This window comes from Mchenga conophoros, linkage group LG5 (genome assembly GCF_057382185.1).
Source record: "Mchenga conophoros isolate Kocher_MC1m ecotype Shallow Benthic linkage group LG5, M_conophoros_male_GT1.1, whole genome shotgun sequence".
In the NCBI taxonomy this organism is placed as follows: domain Eukaryota; kingdom Metazoa; phylum Chordata; class Actinopteri; order Cichliformes; family Cichlidae; genus Mchenga; species Mchenga conophoros.
The window spans coordinates 35,695,075-35,712,831 of record NC_140530.1 but is presented as its reverse complement, the minus strand read 5'-3'; the positions used below and the strand labels follow the sequence as shown (position 1 = coordinate 35,712,831).

At 39.6% G+C, this 17,757-nt stretch overlaps 2 protein-coding genes across 2 annotated transcripts in view; one reads left to right on the top strand and one right to left on the bottom strand.

Annotated features, from left to right (window-relative positions):
* shmt2 (serine hydroxymethyltransferase 2 (mitochondrial)) overlaps nt 1-15,506 on the top strand; it is a 60,864-nt gene extending 45,358 nt beyond the window's left edge. Inside the window, exon 11 of the mRNA XM_085275145.1 lies at nt 15,458-15,506. Within this exon, the coding sequence (XP_085131271.1) occupies nt 15,458-15,491 (34 nt within the window). The 3' untranslated portion in view covers nt 15,492-15,506. The remainder of the gene's footprint in view (nt 1-15,457) is intronic.
* LOC146575002 (cytochrome c oxidase subunit FA4) lies at nt 785-9,781 on the bottom strand. The gene is made up of 4 exons (XM_085275146.1): nt 9,570-9,781; nt 6,331-6,416; nt 3,908-3,971; nt 785-977 (listed from the first exon to the last, which is right to left on the bottom strand). Exons 1-4 carry the CDS (start codon nt 9,609-9,611, stop codon nt 921-923), a joined length of 249 nt encoding a protein of 82 aa, XP_085131272.1. The 5' UTR covers nt 9,612-9,781; the 3' UTR covers nt 785-920.
* Nucleotides 15,507-17,757: the final 2,251 nt, after the last annotated feature.

Here is a 17,757-nt window from a genome sequence, read left to right as displayed (position 1 = left end):
GGTTTAGGGCGCTCATGTCCACTGTTTCTTGTTTTTTCCATCTACTTTTGGCTCCATTGTTTCTCATCTATGAAACCCTGGTGCATAATAAAGTGTAAATTGCTCATCTGTTTATTATTATTATTTTTATTATTATTATAAATAATTCTTGTTGCCATCATAAGGTCTTTGTTTGACAGAAGCTCCCTATTGTTATTTGCGTGTGTGTGTTTTAAGTAGTAGGAAGTTGCTGATCCTGTGTTTTTTGGTGTGTTATTCCATTTCATGATGTGAAATACATCTGCATAAACACAATAAGCATGATGCAAAGCACTTGGTAAAAAAGAAGATAACAGCTTGGCATTATGTTACTTTACTTTATATCACATCATTAAGTTAGTGTGTTAGAAAGGTTAGAAGGCATGAAACACACACTTGCTTAATTGTTTATGTCTCAAGCATGTTTATGTTGTAATGCAGAGTAGGGTGAGAAGTCATGAAGCTGCACATATCAACATTGCAAATGTGTGATATGTGCAGCTTTGAGAAAATAGGCTGGATCACTTCCAGCCTCAGAGATGAATTTCAGAGTAAGACCCTGACCTTTGACCTCCTAGTTAAAGTGCCCTTACAAGAAAGAAAAATGATAAAACTATCACAGATTGATTCGTGGTTATTATTTAAGCCGTTTAAGAATAAAAAACTTAATGTTTATATTTAGAGTCCACTGAAAGATTTTTTTTTAATGCTGTGTATGTCAGTTGGATAAACCAACACTTTTTATGACAACACGAAAAATACAGTCATCTGTCTCATGTGATCTTTATTTATTTTTGTTCACAGTGTATATTAGAGAGCATCAGAAAGAAGTTTCACATCAGTGAGATAACAGCAGGAGGTCCTGCTAAACTTGGTGCCCCTGGAGTTGCCTGGAGGACCTTTTAGAAGTCAGGTCCCTCTTTTTTCAGGTTCTTGTAGTCTGTGTTGATGGCCACAAACTGCGGAAGGAAGGAGGAATACATTTAAATCTGTTTTGCTTAAATTAAATTCATCAGTGTCGTCTTTAGGATAGCATTTTACAAAAACAGAGGGGAATATAAAAACCAAAAAAAGCCTAGAACTTCTCACCCTCTAGTATAAACAAACACTACCATGTACTGTGACCTCTGTCTATTTTTTTTTCTTATATTTTCATCCCACTGATGCTTTTAGGACAACAGTTTGCTGTAGGGGTTGGCAGATTATTGCCCTGGCCAAATCATTTTTCTTTAAGTTTTGAGGCCGAGTTCCACATAAAGTAAATCAACTTAAAGGCATGGTTCTTTGAGAGGTGGGTATATCACAGCCAATCTGTGCTCTTGAGAAACATGTCTCTCCATTCCACTGTCCAATCAGAGTGCTGTGTAACCAATGAGCACTGCAGGTTACGTCACAGATAATAGAATAGAATAGAATAGAATTCAACTTTATTGTCATTGCACATGCACAGGTACAGGGCAACGAAATGCAGTTTGCATCCATCCAGAAGTGCTTTAGTGATATAGATATATTACAATATATATTAGCAATAATATAGTTATGTAAGTATATTACAGAAATGGGTCTATTATGTTATAATATACACGGTATGAGGTATGTTGTGAATATTCTATAACTATAAGTATGTACAGGCTGTAGTGAGTACAAGCTATGTACAGGCTATGAACAGGATATAAATATGAAAAACTATACAGAATATGAAATAAATATTCTGTATTTATAAATAAATAACTTTACAGAAATCTGAGATATACAGCTATACAGAAATGGGAACTATGCAAGATAAGCTCTGTGAAGCAGTTCTGGTGAGTGATCAGAAGCGGATATGTTTGTTTTGTTTTTATTTTATTTTTTTTAAATTAAGGGTGTGAAACTCCCTTGACTTTCGTTCATGGGCTACATGCACCCCAACGCTGTCATTGTTGCTTGGATTTTTCTTCTACTTTCGACTGCTTCCTTTAGGGTTTGCTACAGTGAAGCATCTGCCTCCATCTCACAACATCTTTAGCATCCTCCTCTGTCACACCAATCCTCTGCTCTTCATTACATCCATGGATCTTCAATCTTCTCTGTGGTCTTTCTTTTTCTCCTGACTCGAAGCTCCGTCTTCAGTATCCTTTGTCTAATATACCCACCATCACCGCTCCGCATGATCAAACCATCTCAGCCTTGCCTCTGTAATTTTTGTCTCCAAACCACTCATCCTGTCCTTCTGATGTGCTCACACCTAATCTTGTCAAACCTCCCATCTCCAGTTTGGTCTCCTGTCTCTTTGTTAGTTCCTCCATCTCCATCGCCAAACCTTGCCTTTCACTTCTGCTGTCCTTCTGTACCAAATCCCAGCCTTATGCTCTTCTTCACCCACTCCACCCCATCTGCACTCTCTTCTTCACCTCTCATCTGCTGTCCTTTGCTTTGGATGGTTGACCACAGGTATTTAAACTCATGCACCTTCACTACCTCTGCTCCTTGCATTTTCAGTGTTACACCTGTTTCCTTCTCATTCTCACACATATTCTATCTTGCATCTTCTGACTTTAATTCCTCTTGTTTCCAGCGCATACCTTCATGTCTCCAGACTCTCTTCCAGCTGCTCCCTACCCTCACTACAATCATGAGGTCATCTTTAAACATCATAGTTCATGGGAACTCTGACCTGACCTCATCTGTCAACCTGTCCATCACCACTGCAAACAAAAATTAGCTAAGAGCCAGTACCTGATGTAATCCCACCCCCTAATTCCTGATGTGAAGCCATCTGTCACTACCACATATCTCACCACTATCTTTCTTTGCTCATACACATCCTGCACAGCCTTTTTGTCTCTGCATGATCTGGCAAACGTGGCTAATGTAGTATAAGAAAACTATAAAATAGACTTTGCAGCGAGACCTTTTCCTCAGATAAAATAAACAGTTTTGGCAACATAATCCATTCTTAACAACTTCGTCCAGAATAAAAAAAGTTTGCAGTTTTTACTGTAAATACCAATAAAATTTTGTGTTGTTCACCGAACACCGAAATGTTCATTCACTGCAAATTGATTTAAATTCCAAATATCAGTTATCATTCTCTGGATTATTAACTGCTACTGGCGTTGGCCCTGATAAAACTAATCGGTCGACCCTTAGTTTGCATATGCCATGGATAATAAATACTGTGCGAGTGCATGTGTGTGTCCTGCACGCTTCTCAGACCTCCAGCCGTGAAATCACTGGCAGTGATTATTTTCTCCACATGTATTTTTCTTGATTGGTCTGCCACTAAAACCCTCACCTCCCCCCTCATCCCTTCTCACTTCACCCTCCTCATTATGATCATTGTTTGGACTTCAGTAGAATTTCGATGCGAGACCTTTGCCTTCCTATCGAGAATTAAACATGCCATGTCCTGACCTTTTGTCTGCAGGGACTTTCATTCCACTAGCGTGCAACGCAGCCTTCAAGCCCCAAGAAAACACTCTTTTTCTCTGAAAAATATCATCCAAATGTTCTTTAGTGGGTCCTGTCAAGTGGCTGTTTTTCTGCTTTATTTTGGGTCAGTTTTGTTTATATTTTCTTTAGTTTGTTTGGAGCTCTGGCCTTGTTCAGAGGTAAGGCAAATTATTACCAACCACTAAAAGCTCCTGGTTCCATCTGCTTTAATTTGTTTTTGAGAGACACTTTGTTTTCCTTTGTTTGAGCAGATGTGAAGAAAGCCAGGAAGCAGCGTCATGTATTTGACATTTTGCCAGAACTGATTTGTCAGAATCTATTTTGGTCATTTTTAAGCTGATGATAAATGTGAGATTTTCAGTGAATGAGTGAAACAATGCCATTCTTGTCTAGATTACTATTCTGGCATGATTGGTGCAAATGTGGTCTTGGTGTGTGATGGGATTATAGTCACCTTGTATTGGTAGGTTGGGTCGAGCTTGCTCCAGGGCTCCGGGTTGTTGTTCTTATCCCAGAGGCTGCAAATGTGCAGAGATTCATGGCATGCAGGATAAAGAGGAGCAGGACAAAGGAGAAAAAAGACAGAACATAAGCATAAAGCAAGGCAGGTAAAGAGAAAAAGACTTAAACAAGGGTAACAGACCACGATGCAACAAATAACAAGGGAAAGAAAGACAGAGCAACAGAAGGACGGAGACAAAAGAAGATAAATATGTGGATGCCGAATGGAGACAGAAGTTGGGGGGAGAAGAGAGAGTGATTATGAGATAAGGTGAACTCATCCCAGTGACTTGGCAGTTCTCCTCTGTTCATTAACCAAAGTCTGGATTTCACAGCACTCCTCTGTGACTGTCCATCCCTCCTCCTCCTCCCCTCCGGCAACACGTCACACCGCCAAAGCACAAACAAAGAGACAGAGAGACCGATGGCAGAGAAAGCATATCTCCCCTCCTCGCTTTCCATTACCACCAACAGTAGTGTCTGCAGCTGGTGATGAGGTCAGGCTTTATGGCTGACCCTCAGAACAAGTGGGTTTGTGTAGCTCAAAGTAGGACACGAGCAGTGAACATTTACTGTATGTGAGCGGTCACCGAGTTCAGTGCGGTTAGTGCAGTTCTAAAACATGACAGTTTAATGCTGCTACCTGATTAAATTGTCTTATTCTTAGTGTTTACGCCTTGTTTTGATACTCGTATTGAAATCAGTGCATACTTACAGTTCTGTGTTTTCAGCACCACTCGGCAAAATATCCTTTTGGTTTTTAAAGTTGGAAATAAACACAAGCCATCCAGCAAATAGGCATTAACCATACAAAGTCGCTGCTTAAGAACTTGCTTTTTAGCAAATGCTCCTTTGTATTCAGCTGAGAGAGTTTGTAGTCTTGATTAAGGTAATTTCAGACAATTTTGTTCAATCACTTCAAGTTCTAAGATACTTTAAACTTGCATGGATAGCATGTTTAAACATGTGTGGCTGGATTTTAATGATGCTGAAGTGAGAACTTCTGTTTTGTTTAATAGGCCATGTTGTGTCATGAACTTTAATTGTCTAAGACTCATGTTAGAAGGAACTGGGCAGTTAGAGTTGAATTTGGGTCTTTTGTGGCTGTGACTAAGTGAAAGAATAAGAACTCTGGTCTTTGAACTTTGTTAATTTAGAGGCTGCATGAGGAGGGGCTCTTTAGGTCTGTTGGCCTACAGGTTTCATAGTTGTTAAAACCAAAGTAATTCCAAGTTTGACCAGCTCTCCAATGGTTGCAAGCTGATGGTGACTAGTTGGAAAAGTCAAAACTCCAACAACACTGGTCGTATGTAGAACAACTGTTTTACTTGACCAACAGATGGCTTGTGTCCTTCATCAGGCTTGAAGATGACTCTGATCCTGGTATTTTAATCCACTATTCCTTCCAGCTGTGGAGTGTTTCCTCTGTGACACAAATTATTTGTTTTATTTGTCTACCCTTCAGACACTGATTTTTGTAATGATCATGTGGGATTTATCAGATTTTGGACTGTGAAAATTAAAAGCATGAAGACATTGTCAATCGTAGTTTGGCTTCAACAAGTAGCTGAGACGGGAGTAAATTTCAGCTACTGAATTGATTGTCATGAAATTTGGAGAAGCATGAGCAAAGATGGTACCTGGTTTTTTTCTTCTACTGTACCATTCTGCTGAGTGACTGTCTTCTGCTCGTCAAATACATTTCATTGCGATGTTGACCCTGTGCTAACTTGCATATGACAAGTAAAACTGAAAACTGAAAAAATGTTGTTTCTGATCTTTTATCACTTTATTTCAAATTGTGATATGGAACATTGGCTTTGGTAGAAGATCGACTCTGACTGTCTGACTATGTCGCAGTAATTTGGACCTAATTTTCAGATCCTTGGTGGTTAAGAACCTCTTTGTTGTTATCGCCACAATTTTTACCAATTTTTGAATACTTAGCTGACTGAATTATTCTCGAACTTTTTAGTTCGAGAATAATTCTCTCTTAAAGTAATGACTTTAAGAGAGTTCAGCAGCAGAAAGTAGTAGCGAATTAACATTTAAAGAGAAGCAGGGGTTACATTTGGTTCTTTTTACTTTAGAAATTAACACATCTATACAAGTGACATTGGGGTTCAGAGGTGATAGCGTTTTATGTATTCCATCCACTTGCTGACTCCAAATCTTTCTGATTTTATGTTTTAAAATAGAGTATGTCATGTCAGCAGAGACCCAGATCAAAACTGGGACCAGCTATTGAAACCAAACCGTCCAGGCAGTTTGATATCAAGCTTTAATCAGCCAACGTTTCAAAACCTGTAAACTCACACTAGCAATAGCAAAGTGGAAGAATCCTACGGTGTGCAGACAAACAATATGAAAACTTACGTGACATGCGGCCCTCTTGCCAGACGGATCAGGTAGAGAGAGGCCCCTGTGATGCCCAGAGTCATGAAGAAAAATTGAGGGATTAACTGAGGAAAGGACAGTAGAGGAGAGGAGGGTTGCATTAGTCCCAGAGCACAGAGACAGAAGGTGGTAAACAAACACATTCCATCAAGTGGTTGGCTGTGATATGTACCATGAACATACGCCCGTGTGAAATACACACACATATACTGGTAGTTGTTATTCCTGTTTTCCCTCTCCCTGCCCTCCTCCATATGCATGAGACCCAGGCCATGTGTGAGGCAGCTCACTGTCAGCCTGGGTTGAACGGGCAAGGACGCAGTGGAAGAGAGAGCTGCCGCGTCTCTGTGTGCCAGCCTCTCCTCCTATAACGCTATACCTGTCACAGTGAGTGACAGAAACACAAACACACACTGAGGCGGAGGCACACCTAACGCATACACTCACACAAATGTGCACAAAAATGAGCTTACACACCCAGTGGGTGCTCTCAGACGCACAGTCATGAATGTGTTTATGCAGACACATTTATCTGATATCCTGAGAGGTGATGATGATGGGATTTAAACATTTTAAAAAGTACATTAAGGGGAAGGGGGAGGAAATGTGATGTCATCCTAAACACCCAAAGCTTAGGTGTGACAATCCCTTCACCATGGCGCATCTATTTATCAGCACTACATAGGCATAACTTTCCTAATATTACTGTGTGATACTGTGTATACAAGATGGAGAGGGAGAGTCACACCACTGGCGAACAGCTGTTCGCAGCCCACACAGATCTAGTCAAGCTGTAGAGAGATGACAGTTTGATCAGGTTGAACTGAAGGATGTCTCTGCTCAGCTGTATCTCGACATCTGTCTTCTGTCTGATTGCGTTGCCACTTGCCTTGTTGTTGATTAGGAGAAAGTCTGGTGATGATAAAACTTTGATATTTTCTACTTTAAAGCATAGACTATATGATAGATAGACTTGGGAAGTTATTGCAGAAGTTCCTTTAAAAGGGCTTTAGTTAGCAGGATTTGACAGTTCTGGTTTCAAAATGAAGTGCCGTTGTATAAAAGTCTGAGAAAACGAATCCAGTGCTGACTCGATTTGTGATCTCAGTAAAGACTTTCATGGTTTCAGGTACTAGTTTTAAGTTTTAAATCCAAATATCAGTAGAATTGATACCAAAGCCGGCAGCCGGTATCATATTGATACTTTCTTTCTATCCTGCAAGTCCAGTATGTATCTCACAGAACTGTAAGAAATAAATCTTTTTGAAATGGAAAAACTATACCTATGCACTATGAAAAATGTCACAAAAAATATATTTTGTGTTGACTGTCACGCCTATTTTGTTTACAGCCTATAGAACATTTAAAGAACAGAAGACAGCCACATTAAAATTACAGGTCTCCCAAAAAAAAGTTTGAAAAGCTGAAAGATGTGTTTTGTTGTATCAACTAATTATTGCGGAAAGCAAAATTCACAGTGATTTAGTGGTCATTAAAGTGTGTTCAGCATTTGCAAATTGATGATGATTCCTCTCATAAATCATGACACACTGCTCTCCCCTACATAAGCTGCCTTTATAGTTTAACAGTATTGGTGTCATTCAAAATCAGGAGTGACATCACCGTGGCTACGCTCTCGTTTTCATTCAGAGCATTTTATAGACTTTTGGTCCTCATGTCCATGTGTCAAAATGAAGTTTGAATAGTTTTGCAGCCAGCAGTTAGTTAATACAAATGGTAATCTGCAGATTATTTTCCTGCTTGTGTTATTAATATTTTGTCTTAATTCATGTTAAATATCACCCAGAATCCAAGGTGCCAATTAACCAAATATCATAATAATTAAGAAATTATGCACTAACATGAAACTAGTCGTCTGCATGCGTTATCAATTAAGATTAAATGATTTCTCACCTTTCTTTATTATCCTTGTCAACACGTTGTCAAATGTGTTTCATCTTAATTATCTCCATATTTCTTGTTTGATCATCAATAGCCTGAAACCTAAAGATGCTGATTTGCATTTGTAAGCTAACGAGCTGAAACCAGTGAGTATTTCCAGTTTTGTTTTTTTTAATCACAACTGAGCGTCAGTAGGATTGTAGTCAGTTTTCATCAACTAAAACAGACTTTTTCCTTGTGTATTTAGCACATGTTGTCTTACTCGTGTACTGCACAGTGTGCCCACGCTGCATGTTTTTTGTTTGCTTTTTCTCCAAGTAAGATCTCGATGAACTTGGCATAACCTTGAAAAAAGGTTCACGCTGTGCGCTGCACACACACTGTATCTTACTGCAGATGCCTCGCTTAGATCATCACTGAAGCGGCAGCACATATAAACACAAACAAAGCAGGTCAGCTTTGATCGCTGACACTCAAACAAACACCAAGAAAATAATGAAGACTGTCGTGTGCCGGGAGCTGTCCAATCCCCGGGTGCTGATCTCTTCATGTCGAGCCACGCAGCAGAGGGTTTCACCTTTCACCATCAGCCTGACCGATATAGGAAATGTTTTATGCTCGCTGGGGTTCGATACTGACGCTGCCCTTATTACTTTTCTGGTGCACTGCCAAGCCAACAACGTCAATCCTCAAATTTGGGTCAGCCCAGCACAGCTTTGAAGCAGAAAAAAAGACAGCTTCTGTGTCTTTCTTCTGCTTTCATTTTATTATGTTGGTAAAGCAAATTAAGATGCCAGCGTAATTATACACTGCCACAGTACTTGTTTCAAACAAGTTGATCAGGAAAGGAGTTATAATTGTTGTAACAAAAGAATCCAGACTTTAAGGTCCACTTATTAGTTTTCTGAAGCTTTCTGTAATCTCTGAGCTGTCATTGTGAAATTGAAAGGGACTCAGTTACTAATTAATAACATTAGTATGTCTTGTAGACAGTATTTTACTGCATTTTTAAGACATAAGTTGTAGTTGCAAATTGGTATTCTAGTGCCACGCTTTAAGCTGCACAGTAACATATTGCTCTCAGCGGCGTCGAGGCAGTGTTGCACATTATTCATGCCATTTACACGGTTGGCTTCAACTGTATCTTCTTCTATCATTCTTCACTGTCATGTTTTCAGTTTTGTGTCTCTTTTTCAGTGACTTGCAGTTTAGAAGTGCAACTGTTAGCAAACACCAGTCTAAAATTACAGTCAGCTGTTTAGGCCTTGTTTATAAATCTCTGACTATATAAAAGATAAATGAATGACGGAACCTACCCCTGGATGTTTCTTCGCATGTTGAAACATGGTTTTAATCATCTTTATAAGTCTTCCACAAACAAATCCACCAAAAAAAAAGACAGTTAAAGGCTGATGAAGATATCCATATAAGAGACTCTCTATCTCTGCAGATTATTACAAAGAGGTGCTTGCTAGCTTAAGTACAGTATGTTGGCCAGTGTGGCGAAACCTGTTGCCAGTCTATCCCGTCTCTCCACCCCCCCACCCGCCCTCGTGTTGGATAAATGAGAGGGTCAGAGGCGAGTGGGAGGAGGGGAGCAGAGCGGGAGAGACAGTCCTAATCCACATAATGACATCTGTTGAGGACACTGTATGTTTCCACTGAGGCTCACTGAGTACTCTGTGTCCTAAAGTGTTTTGTTGTACAACAACAAAACTGCAGATTCTGAACACTTTTTTTTTTTGATGCAACAGATAGAGACATTTACCCAGACATTTCCTCCTGAAGGTGCAGCAGTAGTGTTGCTATAATAGATTCATGCTTAGACAGCACACCAACAATACAGCCATTGTGCTGGCTAGTTTCACAATGTATTGTCATTTCTGAAACGATGAGCCACTATTTTTATGGGTAGCCGTTACTCTTAAACTGTAAAATCATCCCTCGGTGGCCATAAAATTGTGCTGCTTTTGCAGAGCACCTTGTTCTGTGCGAAGAGGAGAGAAACGGCAGAATCCAACACGTCCCTCGGGTCGAGACCTTTGTCCCGGACATGATAATGGCAATTGATTAGTCGGCGATGCAGCACTTGCAGACCTTACAGGTTTCTTAACAGCATTTTCCGACCTAATTTAATTAACATCAAAATGCTGTGCACTGCAAAATGTACAGGTCATTGCAATTACCTACTTAAGGTGCTATTTATCATGCAATACAGCAAAGTGGTTGCATTTTAAGCCACATTAGTGTCATTATTGTAATGCCAGACTAATATGTTGGTCAGTGGATCTACCACTATGCTACATAAAGAAGCATCTCAGCACTGTTTTATATCAGTTCTAACTTAGACCACCCTCATGAGGTTGGTTTGAGATGTCTGGATAATTAATTTTTTGATTTCGGTGAAATTTGATAGAAACATTCATAATTGCCAGATGATTTATTTTGAAATAGTATTTCTGGTCAACACAGAATTGAAAGGACAAGCATGAGTTTTTGTTCAGATGTTAACAGTAGGCCTGGATACACATTAGTTCATTCAGGCCTAAAAGGTAGCTTTCCCAAACACAGGTTAATTGCTGATTACTAAAACCTGGACTACAGAGTCTTGGACTTAAAACCACCTGTGCTAATCTGAATGAGCTGGACTGAGGTTGGACAGAGTTACACTCTAAAAGCTTAAAACCGTTTGGAACAGTAAAGGCAATGAAAACGATGGCACCGGATAAGCTCTGCTCTGAAAAAACTGTAGAAATCTATAGAATCTATGGGAAGAATTCATTGATTTCAGGTAACATTTGTTGGCTTCATCTTGTTACTTTTTTGTGAAATCGCTGAGATGGCATGATAGTAGAGGTCCTGCACATATGTTGAGGAAGAATATAACAATGAATTAAAAAAAACTGCTGCTGATTCATGAACAGTCTAAAACTGATGAAGGACCTACAAATAAGGAAAGAGAATCAGCAGCCTTGAAGAACATAACAGATGATGACGATGATGATCAGATCAGGCATCATACGCACTTACACTAAGTATATGAAAACTTTCAACTTTGAAAATAGAAAAAGAAAATGCAAACTTTCAGTTGCTCCTGTGTCATCTGATATGAAATATGTTCTACTTTTAACTAATTCTACAAAATCATCTCTGTATGCAACTCATTAATACATCTGGATTATCAGACTGCTGCCGCGGGAGCTTGGCATCCACACTGCTGACGGTAAAACAGCTGTTGTGATAATGACAATGCAGCATCTTTAACGAATAAGAACTCATTTAATCAAATTGCATAAAAATGTCAGGAAGAATTTGTCTGGCTGGTGATGCTCACTGATCGTCATTAATAACAAGTAACTCATTGATCTTCTTTGACAAATGACGTTAATCTAAAATTAAACTTAACTCCTGGAGGTTTAATTTAGTCCTGGAGTAGCTCCAATTTGTCTTCAGGAAATCTGTTTAAATAATCCAGGACTAGGTTAAGTCTAGGTAACGGATGTCAAACATAAGGCCTGGGGGCCGGAATCGGCCTGCATTGTAGAGAAACTGAGACTTTCTGTTTAAATTCTTTTTTTCTTCTTTTTCTGATATTAAAATATCTCAGGAATTAAATGTTTAGTTAAATGTCTTTATACTGACAGAAAGGGCAGCTTTACTGGTCCAGCCCTCTTATGATACTACTTCAAGCCACAACTAAGAAAGCTGGTTTAAGTGGCTTCTGATTTAACACCAGTCTGGGAAACCACCCCATTATTTATTTATTTTTCTTACTCAAGTCCAAGTACTCAAATTGAGCTCGATGGGCCCTTTGTCTCAGAATTAGCTGAATGCTTGCAGCATTGAAGGTTTTCTGAGCATTGGAAAACTCTTTTAATTAACCTATAGGATAAATATTATAGCTGCCGTACTTCACCAGCCACAGGGTTGTTCACCTGTCTTTTCACCCATTCATCTATGTGAATGTGATTTATCTTGAGGGGAATTTCTTCAAATGTAGATTTGTGGTGGACATGGGTCAGGGTAACTGAGACCTCAAAGCCATCCTGATTTTCTTTCTTATTTATATTATGTTTGAGACAAACATCCACTTGGACTCAAGGCTGGCCTGATGATAATTTGGTGGTTAAAGGTCAAGAACACTGTAACACACTATTCAAAAACATTTTTCTGTTCATTATTCATTAACTCAAGAACAGAATGAGAGTTGGAATCTGGTTGGAGGAAGAATACAGATGTTGTTATTATAGTTTTAATTCGTCCTGAAATTCTGTATCAGTGCATCTAAAAGAAACAAGGATAACAGATCCTTCCATCCACGTGTCACGGCTCGGCTTGGACGCTGCATAATTTGCCCCCATTTCCTGAACTTTTAACATGTTTACTGCATCAAAGTTGTGAAATATCTGGGATTGATTTATGCTCTTGTGCTTTCGTCCTGGAGTCTTGTGAGTCACCCTAAGTTGTTTTACCTGATGCTTGTCAGTGGAAAAGAATGCTATTTCTGTATACCACATGACAAAGGTAATGGGTGCAATTTTTCACCCAGCAAGGATAGAGAGATTGATGAAGGTTGATGGGGAAGGAAAGGTGTTGAACAAAAAGAGGTTGGGGGGGAAAATGAGATGCATTAAGACGAAAGAGGTGAGAGAAAAAGTCAATACATACTCCCCCTCCCTTATCAGTCTCTTCCATTGTTCCCCCTAACAGATTGCAAGCCGAGTGTTTATAATAAGAGGCAGACTGCAATATCCAAATGTTTCTCACTGGTGATATGTAGCTAAGAGAAAGGGTGGCTTTTAATGAGATTTTCTTTGTAAGAATGGATACAGTGGGATGGGTCTGACTCCAGTTTTGACCCTGCACAATGCTGGATGTGAATCTTGTGTCTGTATTTCTAGAAAAATGGCAAAAAGAAAAATTTATTTATGTAGAGAAATATACTGGCACATATCCATAAAGTTCTTCATAACATCTGCTGTCTATTTGTTGCAAAAATAAAAGGTTAAAGTCCCAGTCATAGAGGACTAGAGGTATGGGTAATCATGTGGCAACCAATCATCATGAGGGAAAAATATGTATTTCTTGACCAGTTGGCAAATGGTTGCTGAAAGACGATGGAAGCTCCTGTGTATTTTCCATGGAAGAGTCCAACTTTTCTGCAGCAACTGAGCTGTAGGGACTGTGAAAAGTGCAACACAAACTGGAAATGGAGAATTTTACCTTCAAAGCGAAAGTTGGAACTTTTTCTTTGAAAGCAAACGTTTTTTTGTTTGTTTGTTTTTTAAATGAGAAATCTCCAAGCGACCATAGCAAGGCGAACACAGTACGCTCTTTGCAACCTGGCAATGGACTGTGATCTCCAAGAATCGCATCCCTATCAGTCAGGGAATGTGCTTTTTTTTTTTTTCCTCATGATTGGCGGTTGCCAGATTGGTGCTGATTGTTCTTGCTCATGTGACTGAGGCCCGAGATGCAAATCTACAGGCTACCCACCCACTACACTCAAATCACAAGGTGCCACTCCTCCATGTGTGGTGAGATAGATGTTAGACTGTCTTTTGTGCAGTATGTGCAGTAGATATAGATATACACTGGCTGGCTGGCCACGACATTAAAAACACTGACAGGTTAAGTGAAAAACATGAATCATTTCCACAAACCGCCAAACTTCGGCATAGCTGCACACTGACAGTAACTGCAGATAATCCCCCAGCGAGATAATGCCTTGCACCGTATCGCACAATCAGCTTAGGTATGGTTGGAGGAACCCAAGCAAAAAGTCCAAGACACTGACCCAGCCTACAAACTCCCATGGCCTAAAGGATTAACCAAAAACACCACACTAAGCTTCTTTGGAGTAAAGGGGTCCTACTCAACATTAACCAGATGGTTATAATGTTGTCGTCGAGCCGTGTATGTATGTGAATCATGTATATTAAAACAAGTATATATGTGCAATCAGTCTGGTTAGATATGAACCTGGAGCAAAAATGAAGCCATGCATCTGTTCAAATTTGAAGTGGAACATCTACAATGTCAAAAACAAATAAAAAAGAAAGTTTGTCATGTAATAAATTGTCCCATCGTTTTACACATGGTTTAATACATTTGGAAACTCACTACTTTTCTCAGTGCTTTGCTCTCTCCACCTCTGCCTCTCACAAACAAACACACTTGGAGAAATACACACCATACTGCAGTAAGGTCATGTAACTTGACGCATGCTCGAAATCCACCTGGTGACCTGGCACACACTCAGAACCCCTATAAATTTTCAACATGTTTTCCTTTCATTTCTGAGTGTAGAGGGCAGTCATGAGTCACAAGTGTGACACGTTCAGGGAACGCGCGAGCCTTTTCCAAACTATAAGCCTGAACATGTACAAATAAGTGGCAACCCGTACATGTGATCCCTGCAGGATAGTGTCCGAATAATAGATGGCTGTGTTAGTGATTCCTTTCCTGTGATTGTAGCACATTATTGAACAGAGATTGACTGTGACACTGTTTATTTAAAAATTTGACCCATTTCTAGTACTGCAATGCCGCTATTGAATTTTACACACAGGAAAGTGAGGCAGACGCTCTTCTCTAATGCATATAATTGACATTGAATGTACTCTGTGATAATAATCTTAGCTTTCTAGTTTCATTTTGCAACTCTTTTCCCCTTAAAGCTCTCTCATGAATAATTGTAATTAACAGTGACTTTTTCCTGCTGTAATTTCTAAGGGTAAATATTCCTGACACTTTAGATTTTCAGCATGGTGCAGTGTCACATAGTTGTGTGAAACCCAAAAGAGAATTTCTGTTCTTTTCCACACTACAACAACACAAAGACATGGTGCACCGTAAGATGCTTTATGTTCCGGTGTCATATCTGGGGAAATTAAATTGGATATCAACCAAGAATGTTTGGCTGTCAGAATCATGCACCTAATCCTGTGTGCTTAGATAAAACATAATATGCACATCAAATATTACTTCTTATGGGGGCTAAGGATTACAGTTTCTTTGTCGGGGGGGAGGGGGGGTGTCTTTCAGAAAAACCTGTAAAATCTATATTTGCTGGCTTTGAGGATCTACTACGCTGAAAAAGTAGCTTGGTTATGTCAAACACAGGCAACTGAATATATTTTCTAAAAACACAAAACTGTTTTTGATTAACATTATTTTTGTTTGCTTTTTCTGTTTTATTCAGGTTCAGTAAGAAGTCACTGACATTCAGATCCTGACAGGTGCATCTGCAGCTCTGCATACTGCACACCAATGGATGTGTAAAGCTCCCCGTGGCAGTTTAACATGTTGGAGTACTGTGAGTTTCTGCAGTGGGATTATCAAGAAAACAAAGGTAAACATAAAGAACAGAGCCAAACAGCTAAGACTTCCAACAGAGGTGGAGGGTGTGGTGATGGCGGCTTGAGTTCAACCTGGACGCATGTCTGCATTTTGTAGTTTTTCTTACTCTTCTTTGGTGCAGTGTTTAGGACTGTGTTTGGACTCTGCTGCTCTATAATTGTCTGGTACTCCTGTTTCTTTCCACTATCCAAATCCATTATTTCTCTTCTGCTTATCCAATTTGGGATCGGGGGTTGGGGGGCTGGAGCCTAGCTATATTGTTAAGTTAGTTATTCAGTAATTCAAAATTAATCATATGTATAAATTTTAGAGTGAATTTGAGGGTTAATTAGTCTCTCTGTTTTAGTGCTGCAATGAACTACGGTGTTTCTAACTCCATGATAGTTTGAACAGGTGGCGGTCAGCAGTCATTTGGCATCCCGGGGAAAAATGTGCATTCTGCAACTGGTTTCAGAGTGGTTGTGGGAGGTTACAGGCAGCTGCTAGTATGACACTGGTCACAAAGAGGCATACAATGCTGCTCCAAAAAACTAGGTTACTGGGTTACCACAGTCACCTTTATTTGCATGTCGTCCATGCAAACTGTTTGGTGCAACACCTTTTTTTTTTCACCTTGCCATTATCAAAACCTCTTTACAACCAGTCAGAGAAAACACAGTTTTCCCAAATGACCTGTGGTTGCCAGGCAATCGTTGACCAGTCTATAGGTCTTTGTGACTGAGGCTTAACCCAGTTCATATCACTGCTGTTTGTCTCAGGTTGGGATATTATACTTTTGGGATAGTATGTATCAGTAATTAAAATTTTGTTATGGACTTACTGGTCAGCAGTTAATAAAACGATTACAGTACAGGAATGTCAAAACATTCAGGACACAACAGGATTCTGTTAATTGACTTTGCATCTGAAATACGAGCAAATTTTGGATTAATTGAGGGGAAGTTAATCAGCAGCTCAGAGTTTTGACTGTTGGACAAATGACAGTCTGTTCTGGGGTGCTGGTTTAGTGCACTGGGTGAGGTGGTGGCTGTGTGCTGTATGGCAAGAATGCACCGGTCCAGGCTCGAGCACCGACCCAGAGAGAGTGGATCTTCGACTTTCTCAACTCTCGAAATGCTTTCTTGTCCATCTACACTTATTGTCCAATAAAGCCAGAAGCAAAAAAAAATTCTTTTTTTTTTTTTTTTTTGCATCTAAAAAAAAAAATCATAATCTTTTGGGATAAACACCAGCATTGATAAGAAACCAGTGAGGCTTCAGTTCCAGTCACTTTAACATGTGACCTATCTCCACATGTTGACTGAAATCCAACTTATGACTTTTATGGAAGCTGTAACTATAACAGCATGATCTTTGCTTCTTTTTAACCATACAGAGAGATGAACTTATTTTTCTTTTTAGTCTTGGCCAAGAATTGCAAAGCAGAAGATAAGTGGGGAGTACGACATCTGCAGGGAATTATCCATCTGCGAGTGATCTCATTTCAATTTCTAACAGTCAGTGCACATGTAAAAAAGTCATAGTTAGACTGGGGCCATCGTTATTTGTGATTTCTCCGAGCAGAAGGTGGAAGAGAGAGTTCTTCTTAAAGCAGAAGGCATTTCGGCTAATAGCCATGTGTGAATGTAAGCATGAAAAACAACACAATCTGTTTCCAAGTTTTTCAGGAGGCATAAAATATACAAGCCACTGCCACTGACAAATTGTTTCAGTATACTGTATAGCACAGCAGGCATGTGCATGCACACACGTACACACATCTTGGAACTTAAGAGGCACATCCACAGAAATTACGGGAATTTGTGTTGCCATGGTATGGTGGAGAGCTCGTTTTTAATATTAAGCGGCAGGAATTTTAAACCCTCAACCATAAGCAGCACCCCTCTCCTCCTCCCCCCATCCTTACCACTGAGGTTTGGATGGTGGTCACGACTTTGTGTGCCCAAACTGAGTCCCTCGAGTTCTGCAATTGCTTTGATGCATTTTTCAAAAGGGCTGTGACATGAATGCCAAAAACACATAGCTTCCCATTCCTCCACACAGCACACAGTATCCTCACTGTTTCTCCTTTGTCACGTTTTCTTTGCTGTACCAAAATCCTTGTAATAATAATAGTTCTGCAGAGACCCCATACTGTACTAT